At 36.1% G+C, this 10,016-nt stretch overlaps 2 protein-coding genes across 3 annotated transcripts in view; both read left to right on the top strand.

The window, feature by feature from the left end:
• The first annotated feature begins 4,104 nt into the window (after positions 1-4,104).
• Positions 4,105-5,667, top strand: LOC108246589 (C-C motif chemokine 4). Its single transcript, XM_017434215.3, has 3 exons — positions 4,105-4,257; positions 4,809-4,926; positions 5,027-5,667. The coding sequence occupies exons 1-3, from the start codon at positions 4,197-4,199 to the stop codon at positions 5,136-5,138; spliced, it is 291 nt and encodes a 96-aa protein (XP_017289704.1). The 5' UTR covers positions 4,105-4,196; the 3' UTR covers positions 5,139-5,667.
• Positions 5,668-8,760: 3,093 nt separating this feature from the next.
• Positions 8,761-10,016, top strand: part of LOC108246595 (septin-7) — a 32,467-nt gene continuing 31,211 nt past the window's right edge. Inside the window, exon 1 of one of the 2 annotated variants that reach the window (XM_017434225.3) lies at positions 8,761-9,047. In XM_017434225.3, the coding sequence (XP_017289714.1) occupies positions 9,009-9,047 (39 nt within the window). In that variant the 5' untranslated portion in view covers positions 8,761-9,008. The remainder of the gene's footprint in view (positions 9,048-10,016) is intronic. The other variant, XM_017434224.3, reaches the window with a different exon arrangement.

Raw genomic sequence — 10,016 nt, 5'->3', positions numbered from 1 at the left:
TTTAAATAGCTGCTAATAAATCCTAATGTTGCTTTATGACTGCAGGTTAACAGTTTAATCATTACTTCATACTTTTCTTTTGTTGTTATTGTCTCTTCATCACTGATTGCAGATTTTTTAATACTTCTGTGTGATCAGAAAATATTAATCGAAGCTGCTTTTCTGCTGAACTGTTCTTAACTTTAACATGAAGAATTTGTAAACAAATGTATGATAAAAGGTCATCTCATAACAAACCAAAGTGTTTTATCATGTGAACGCAGCAGTTCTAAGTTCTCTACTAAAATCTCCCTTATTTTTTGGTTTCTTCACATTATTTTCTCACCCATTCACAACAGTTGTTGTGTTTTTCCAGTGAAAAGGCCACAAAATGCCAAACTGAGTCTGCACCAAAAAGAGGATCTGTGTCAGCTGAATAGTGAGTGAAAACAATGAAGCTTTTATCTGCATAAAAACTACAAGCACACAACTCAGATAAGTATATTGTTTTACATGGATGTCAGAATATTGGTAGCAACTTCATACCAGTCAATGTTGTGCCTACGGCTTGTTTTATTGTCTTCATGTAGTTAAAATGAAGAAAAGCTGCTTTAAACTCCACATTTTTTACATACATAATCAAAAAGTCATGTTTTAGGCAGAAACCCCAAATAATCTTAGGATTAAGGAAAATACTCAAACTGACAAACAAAATTAAATTAGTTTTATGAAACCTCTATGGCTCCTGTTTGTTGGATGTGTAGATAATTAAAGGCCTAGCATTCCTTGAAGGATTATCAAAGCTTTAGAATAATATCATCTTGCATTGAGAAATGACAGAGTTGTAACTGTTTTGGTCAAACTTTTTAAATACCATTATACACAATCTCATGCGATATCGCAAAATATCACACTTAGAGTATGTGTTTTGAATGACTCAGCTACTACTACATCAAGTTTTACCTCAATATTTATAAAACTGCCTGAGTTATAACCATTTTTGTGTCGGCTAATGTTGATTTTAATATGGCAGCTTTGTTTATATTTTCAAAAATTAGGTCAACATCTGCAAAACTGACTGAGTTAGAGCCATTCTTGTGTTTTTGGGGGATTGATTCCAAAGGTTTTAGATATACTTAGATGATTACTTTCTGCAAGTTTCATGAAAATCTGTCCAGTGGACGAGGGCATAAACATTATCGCCCACCTTTTGATAAATATGGCTGAGGTGTTTTTGCAGCTTGAAGTAATGTTGCTCAAAAAACATCAATCAGGCTTCATGCTTCATGCTTCTTTAGATCAGCTTACAATTTAAACATCAAGCTTTGTTTGTGACTCACAAGTTGGTTGACTTAATTTCCTGTATACATTTTGTGTTGATCTAATAAATATCTAGACATTAATGACCAAACTTTGGTCTATGTACCTTTCCAGGTCTTTCAGGTTTGATCCTCTTACATTCATGTGGCAAAAAAGAAAAATGACTCAAGATCGTTTCTTTTTTATATTGGAGTTACTTAATTATTTAGATCAGTTGATTACATTTCAAAAGAAATTAAACTGTAAGCTAAAAAGGAAACCACGAGGATGGTCTAACTGTCTTACATGTGACTAAGTGAATAATTTATTATCTTGAAATGAATGAAACATCTCACCACCTGCTGCAAGGTGTTTTCAGGTTTGACTGATTTAAGGATTACTATGAGTAAATTATTTAAAAATATAGATATGAGTCATAAAGTAAGTCACAATACAAACTTGTGTCTAAAAACTCCTGTTTTTGAGAATAATGAAAGTGAAGCTGGTCGATCAAGCATTTAATTTGTTTCTAGAAAACAGCTCTGTCCCCTGAGGCTGTGGACGGGTTTCGTCTGCTCTGACAAAATATAACTTTGTCCATGTGATTTTTGGGGGGGTTATAAGCAGTCATTTCTATAAGAACATTATTTTTCTTATTTTTACAAACTGATTAGGTTTTTATAAAATTTGGACATTGGGAAAGAATGATAAAATGTCTGTTGCACTGTGGGAAATGCAGGCTTACGTTGGTGACACATTTTTACACCTGGACACAAATATGAGTCTTTATGAGGGAAGATTGTTAATTTATTCATAACGAACTTACATCAGCCAGATCACATTCAGAGATAGTGACAGTTGTGTACTGATTTTTAATTTTTTTTTTAAATAGAGAGAGAAAACTAGTATTTCTAACCTGCATTTGGACAAAATGAGAATCTCGTTGATCCACAGATTTTATATAGCTGCACTGCAAACATCCAGTATTTGATGTTATGCTTGAGATATTTCCCTGCCTAAATGTTTTTGTCTTCCAAATTTCCAAAGATGGCAAAATGACTGATTGAATGTTCAGGGCTTTGTTGCCAAAACTACTAAATGTTTCAAGAGGAACCAAGTCTGAAGTCATGCTAGCAAACAAAACAGGGAAAAAATAGATTTGGGAAGCATAATTCAGAGTCAGAACCCAGCCAAGAGCTTACAGAAGTAAAACTGAAGAGGCTGCAAAACAAAAACAACGAAACCAGAATCTTTTCAACCTGGTTATGTCTACTTTTGTCTGCAACCTGCGGCTCTGGAGCTACATGTGGCTCTTTAGCTAATCTGCAGTGGCTCCTTGTAACTTCAACCAAACATGACAGGAACCTGAAGCATTTTTTATTATTATTATTATTATTATTATTATTATTATTATTATTATTATTATTATTATTATTATTATTATTATTATATCGACAACAACAAAAGGTAGCTGTAGCAGTTGACCTGTCTATATTTTTTGCAATATGTGCATGGAATACTGTAAATGATCTGTGTGCACAACTCCACATCCAGTCAGCTACATATGGATTGAATTTTCACTAAAATGTGTTTAAAAAACTGTGACTGAAATGAGCTTCCTTCGTAGGGCTCAGCCTTAGAGATAAGGTAAGGAGCTTCGTCATCCAGGGGGAGCTTGGAGTGGAGCTGCTACTCCTTTGCATCAAAAGGAGTCAGTTGAGGTGATTCATCATCTGATTAGGACACCTCCTGGACGCCTCCCTTTGGAGGTTTTTCGGGCATGTCCCACAAAGAAGAGACCTCGGGGCAGAACCAGAATTCATATGAGGGATTATGTATCCTTTCTGGCCTGGCAACACCTTGGGATCCCCCAGGAGGAGCTGGAGAGTGTCACTGAGGAGAGGGAGGTCTGGGTTTCCCTCCTGGACCTTTTGCTTCCACGACTCAACCTCAGATAAGAGGTGGATGGATGAAGAAATAAAAAATGATTTGTTTTTAGTTTTAGGAAGACCTTATAATATCAAGTACTTTGCTTCAACCTGCAGAATCTTTTCCCTGATGAAATATGGTGAAAGGTGTGATGAATTAACACAAAACTGGGAACTTTTAGAGAAGGCCTGGGAAAAAAAACAACCTCCAACAGGAACCTGGAAACTCCAAACAGACCAACAGGTTTGACCTTTTAGTTGTCCTGCTGTGAAAAAAATCACTGCAGAACAAGGACCTCTTTCATGCACACATGTTGAAAAGTTTTATTGTTTTGAACTTAAATTTGGAGTGTTTTAAAGCCAAGTATAAATGTGCAAAGACCCCTGAATCTAATACAATGTGCTCTCAGTTTTATTTTATCTAACTTTAATCCTCCAGATCTCTAAGCATGACAAAGTTACCAAACAGATCATAATAACCACAGATATTAGTGTATGTTAAATAGTAAACCGCGTGGAAGTTTTGCCTTCGCCTGGAATTTTATTCTACACGTCCTTATCAAACTGAGCACATGGGCTTACTCGTTGTTGTCTCTTCTGTATTGTTTTACACACAGAGGTTTACACTGTGCAGTGCTGTCTGGAAACAGTCAGAAAGCAAACATCATGTGACAGAAGACAGAATCACGCAGAATGTGATGAATGTGTAACATTTACAGTCCCCGATCATCACATTTGAAAAGGGAAACTACGTCGAAAAAAGGTTCTTCCTCATTTGTTGAGGAACTAAAAGAGTTGTATCAACGTAAGGGAGGCCACGTTATGAATCTTCCACGTAGGTAAATCCCCTTCATTAAAAAAAAAAATGGGATGGGTCTTTCCCTGAAGTCTGTATAAAAGTGGACGCTGATGGAGACACAACAAGCAGACACAACAAGCTGAACTCAGCCGAGACTTTTACCTTGGAAAGCAACAAACTAACACTTCAGGATGGCTCGTTTCGCTCTGTCTGTGGTTGTTCTGATGCTGGCTGCCATCGCTCTCACTGAAGGTAAGATATGTCCTTAAAATTTCAAAAATTACAAATGTTAAACAGCATGGTGTTTAAAAGATGCTGGTCTTACTCAAGATTATCAGATTTAACATGTATGAAACTGTTAAAGACAGATGGGCGGGGGGAAATATTATAAAAATGAGATGAATTTCTATACCGTTATTAATGTAACAGCACTATTTTTCACTATTTACTTGCTGTAAGATAGTTAAAAGTCTGTGATAGATAGGCAAAATATGGACCAAAATTTTATTTCATTCCAATTTACTGGCTGCTGAAACCGTTTTATCCAAGTCACAACATTATGAGCTGTTAAAGATATACTATTTAAAAGGTACAAAAAATATGTATTATTACTATGGAAGCTTGCAAAGATAAATCCACAAAAAAACATGTGTTTACCACAGCTTTAGTGGCTGCAAATATGACCATGTTTGTGACTGTAAAAGAGGTGTAGCAGGAAACTTGAAAAGTGAACCAACATGGAGGAACCTGGTGACTTGATGAGATTGTAGCCAAGATGTTTATTTGTGCCTCTTTGTGTGCAGGTCTGCGTGGAGTCGGCCCCAAAAAATGCTGCTTTCGTTTCAACGACAAACAGATATCTAAGGAAAAAGTGGTCGGCTACATGAAGACCAGCCAGCGCTGCTCCAACCCTGCCATCCTGTAAGTATTCAGTTTAAGAAAACTGCATCATCATCATCATCATCATCATCATCATCACTTTACCTGCTTCTGACGTGCTCTTCTTGATCTTTGTCTTCAGGATGACCACAAAGGCCGGCCGTCAGCTGTGTGTCAGACCCTCTGAGCCCTGGGTGAAGGAGCTCATCACCTACCTGAACAACAAAAACACTTCAGGACAGACCAACCTGTAAACAGCCTGCAGAGACCTGCAGAGACTCGTTTACCTGTTTCCATTTTTTTAAGTTTTTAATTTATGAGCAAAAAAAGCAGCTTTTCTTTTTTATTTTAATTTGTTTTTACAAAACATTTTAATATTTTGATCATCGCGATGAGATGATTGGATTTTATTTTCTTCTCATGGAGGCTTTTTGAAAAAAAAAAAAAAAGAATTATTGTTATTATTTGTAACAGAAAAAGGTTTTCTTTTAACACTGAAAGTCTGACCGTCAACACTGTGAAAGTGTAATTTGAGAAAGTACACTTTTTGTAAAAGAACAAAGTTTTCCAACTTCATATAGTGTCAACAGTACTTTATAAGCTATGATCTACAGCAAAAATATTTTTTCACATTTCTTTTCTAATTTTATTTAAAGTTATTGTTGTTTTATTATATGCTTTTTACTCTGATGTGTTCAGACAAGTATTGCAACTTACCAAATTATTTACTTATTTGTGTACGCTTGTGAACTCTTTCAAATTAAAGCAAGACAAAAAGTCAAAGTTAAACGTGTTCTTTTATGAGTTTAAATTACATATTTTGGTATTTATTTCATGCTGAGAAAGCTAATATAATGTGCAAATAATTTTATTATTCTTACAATTTGCTAACAGACGAAAAGAATTAACAGTTAATGCTATAGTTTTTAAGCAAAGATCTTGAAGTTGGTGTTGTGAACAACTCTCAGCTCCAACTACACCAAATTTTAACACAATATCTGTAAAACTGACTAAATTCTAATTTATTTCTGTATTTTCCTAGCTTGGTTGGTTATAGTGGCCATCTTGAACAGTTTAATTTGGATCCATGCAGTGGTTCATGAGATATTTTGCTAACAGACAGACAGTGTTGACTCAAAATAATAATAGCAATATTTCAAAAATAGATCTTGTACAATCTGTTAGCACTCAGAATATGTGCTGGAGATCAGTCTCAGCTACTACCACACCAAATGAAACTTATCTTGAATTGGGTTGGCTTCAAAAGTTGATCAGTTGTGGATGTACATCTGATTATCATTTTCTACAAGCTTCATTAAAGAATTTATTAAGCAAGGCTTGGAAACCTTTAAATACAAGTCAGCCTTCTTACAATTATAAAATTTAAGAGTTCAGGGTTTTGTGACCTTGACCTTTGACCCTGTGACATTGAAATGAATAGGCATCATCCTTTACCCATGAGGTGTCCATCAGTTTGACATTCCTACATTTCACTGTTGCAGTTTGAGCACAGACGCTACAGAAAACATAACCTCCTTGGAGGAAGTAAATCAGCAGAAACTGGTTTGGGCTCCCAGCTCTGAGCTTTATTTGGCCCCGCTATCTGCTCCGCCTCAGCATCAGATTCACAAAGCAGATATCATATATGATATGCCAACACCAACACATCCATCAAGTTCAGCAGGTGTGAGCATCAGAACACATTCTACCACCTATATATGACAATCACACAAACACAGCAGGCATGAGAATCACAACAAGCTTCAGGTGAAGGACAAAACTGACATGTTCTGCTTACATCATAAATATCATCGTCTCATTTTTTAAAATAAATTAATAAAATGAGACACGGTTTCAGTCCCAGATCAAGTATAAACACAGAGGTTTGGGACTCCCTCACCAACTCAGATTGTAACTCAGATTGTTCCTGGAGCCCCGAGCCCCAGTTCACAATGACAACAGGTTTTATTTACAAACTGAATTACTTCGGGTTATATCTGTTAACCTCTAGGTGTGAATGCTCTATATTCATAAAGTTTAGTATTATGAATGTAGAATGTCAAAAAATGAGAAATGACTATTTATTTGTAGATACAACAACGTCTCATTGGAAGAGATGATTAATTAGACCTTCTGGGACATGCCTGTAATCTTTTTGTAGTGACTAGAGTGCAGCAGGATGCATTTGAAAACAGATACTTTTCTTGACACTAGAGTGCGCAATTGGATCTTTTTAGGTATTCTGAAGGTAGCACAGCTCAGCCCCTTGCCACAGTATGTTCTGCTCTTATTTGGCCCTAAAACAACTCAGCTGATGAGACACTTTGGTACATTTAGTAGCACTGATATAACCTAAAAGGGTAAGTCTCCTATTTTCACATGTGCAGGAGCAAGGCAGACAGAAAGTAGCTAATAGTTGTTATTCTGTAGAATTGTAGATTGTTGTTGTTTTTTTATGTCTACGTACAATTCATTCTACATACATGAATTCTGAGTTTATGTCTCTTTATTTTGATACTGAAGCCATCATAAATACACATCTAATTTAAGATTATTTAACAAAGTATTTGTCTTTGTTGTTGTTATTGTTTTATTGCTGTTCACAACTGTATTTGAACGCAGCATAGTTTCGCCTATAGTACGTAAATGCCTCACAGCTACCATTCAGGGGTCAACCCCCATTTGTGGCTGACCAATAGGAGGGCGTATGTAGTATCTCTATAGATGCATTAAGTTAAGCAGAAACAGACAGCAACAACAGGAAGTCAGTGTGTTTACTTTCAAAATAAGACTCTACGACAACGTTTGAATCAGGTTTAATTTGTTTAAATCAGTGGTGTCCAATCCTGGCCCTGGAGGGCCACTATCCTGCATGTTTTAGATGTTTCCCTGGTTTTCAGCAGGTCTTTTAATTCTGCAGAAGCCTGTTAATCACTCAGTAATTCGAATCAGGTGTTTCAAAGCAGAGAAACATCTAAAATACAATATGTTTCTCATATCTGTGGTTATTGTAAAAATTTGTTAGTGAAATTTGTGATTCATTCTTGACAGTCGTCTTACTCATTCTTTCTCTTTTTCTTCACATTTAGTATATTCACCCTTATGTTTCCATATGTTCACCGAGATTCTACGCCTATCCGATTCCACCCTATTTGTTTACCTACACAGACTGCAGACTGTCTGATCGAGGTCAATCAAGTGACTTAAACTTCCATATAAGAGTGCTTTGTTTAAATTGAGTAAATACCCACATTTCAGAATCTGGTGTAGCGTGAAGAGACCCCCTTCCTTTATGAGCTCTGACCTGAAGTTATCTGCCAGTAACTGTGTTTAGATAAGTTGTTTACTTTCACACTCTTACACATCTAAACAATATAAACAGATAATGTTTTACACATGCTTATAAGACTCATACAAAAAAAAAAAAAATTTAACAATTTATGCAGAAATGAAAATCACACCTTTGACTGTGAAATCTTTTGAAATGTGAAAAATTTATGTTGGTGATTTTTTACGTTTGTATTTATCTGATAAGAAAATTTAGTCAGCCATACTACTTGAGTAAACTCTTTCAAACTGTGCCATCTGGTATAGTTCAGAATAACTTTTTAATGTTTGATTTTATACTTCAATTAGCAACTTTAAAACTGGTTTAATTGCAGATTGATGTTAATTTCATCCTTTAAGAAATGTCAGTACAAAGTTATTTTATGTACAGGAAATCATAAAGTTTATTGGTTTGCTTGTTCGTTTATAAATTGGTTAAAGTTTTCTGATTGAAAAAATGCTAATTTAACGCGAGCTAGTTTCTCTTATTTTGAAACTCCCTTACCGGATGTGGGTTTGTATAAATTCCGTTGCTTTTCCGTTCTGAAGAAAAGCAGCAGTTGGAGTAATTTTCTTCACTGTGCGCTGCGTCCGTGTAGTATCAGTCAGCGGCCATATGTAATTTAACCCCATTCATTCGTTTTTACACGCCACTTTGCTTCCTGTTGTTCGCTTTAGGCTGTCATTTTAGAAGAGAAGGCATCGTTTTCCCGCTCCGCTCTGTCGCTCATCGATTCGGAGGTTGTCAGTGTATGCCTCGGTGAGAGTCCGTTGCAGGCTGGGTGGTGACAGCAAAAATGATCGAGCGACCAGAAACTGCGGTTCCCAGCATCGCTGTAAGTCCGTTTCTCGTTGAAAACAGAACAATAACTTCCGTTTCTGGGAGCTAATAACGTGTGTTTTAATTAAAATTGCCCTCCGTTAATCTGCCTTTCAGTGTCTTAGTTTGTTCCTGTGTTTTTGAATCGTCACTCAGCTAATTCCAGCATGTTTTGGATGCTTGTAAACAGGCTAATATAAGATATTCATAGTTTTGGCATGGTGAATAAAATGTTTTGGATCTGGCCTCATTCTGCTATGTAAACTCCGTGTGGCAAGTCGAAATCCAAATGCATTTAGTATTTTATTTTTTTATTATTGGCCTTTATCTTTAGATAATATGTGAATATGAGGCAGGCTTCAGGGTTCCCTACAGAACAGCACGGATCAGGGGGTAGTGGTCTGGTTTCAATTATAGCTCTCTGCTGTGGGAAATTCTTGCTGAGACCATGCTAGCAGCAAAAGTATGTCACTGCTGTTGTGTCTCATTGTATTGCTTTAAAGATAAAAAGCATCACATCAAATAAAAACAGTTTTCACAATTTTTTTTAACCCTTTTTGTTTGTTTGATTGAAAAACAAACACATCTTTAGACACTGGTATTATTTTGAAAGTCTTTGTCTCCTATTGTATGTTTTGAGTCACTTTTTTGGTAATTTTAATATACGCTTTAATTCAGGGGCCAATCTCTTAATCTTAAACAAAGACTTTATAGGTAGATCTCGTACCAGAACCTGAAACTTGGGCTGGTTCTGGTATAAAGACTGTATCCTGGTAGACCTTTGTCATGAACCTGGAAGTTGAAGGTTGTGTCACGTAGCTCTTACCTTGCAGCTATTTGTTAAAATGTTCATTTTTCAAACACGTTTTGCTGTAATTAGTTATTCCATGCTTAAAAGAAAGCTCATGTGACACCATGGTTGTATCTGGGGTGGTGTAGACCGGACTTAAAGCCCCCACAAAGGGCGCAGATGCTGGTTCCATAA

The sequence above is a fragment of the Kryptolebias marmoratus genome, linkage group LG11 (assembly GCF_001649575.2).
Source record: "Kryptolebias marmoratus isolate JLee-2015 linkage group LG11, ASM164957v2, whole genome shotgun sequence".
Taxonomy (NCBI): Eukaryota; Metazoa; Chordata; class Actinopteri; order Cyprinodontiformes; family Rivulidae; genus Kryptolebias; species Kryptolebias marmoratus.
This window is presented reverse-complemented; position numbering and strand designations above follow the sequence as displayed.

Coding starts and splice junctions, on each gene's coding strand:
- LOC108246589 (XM_017434215.3), top strand. CDS start 4,197: ATGGCTCGTTTCGCTCTGTCTGTGGTTGTTCTGATGCTGGCTGCCATC. Junction 4,258..4,808: donor TGCCATCGCTCTCACTGAAG/GTAAGATATGTC, acceptor CTTTGTGTGCAG/GTCTGCGTGGAGTCGGCCCC. Junction 4,927..5,026: donor TGCTCCAACCCTGCCATCCT/GTAAGTATTCAG, acceptor CTTTGTCTTCAG/GATGACCACAAAGGCCGGCC.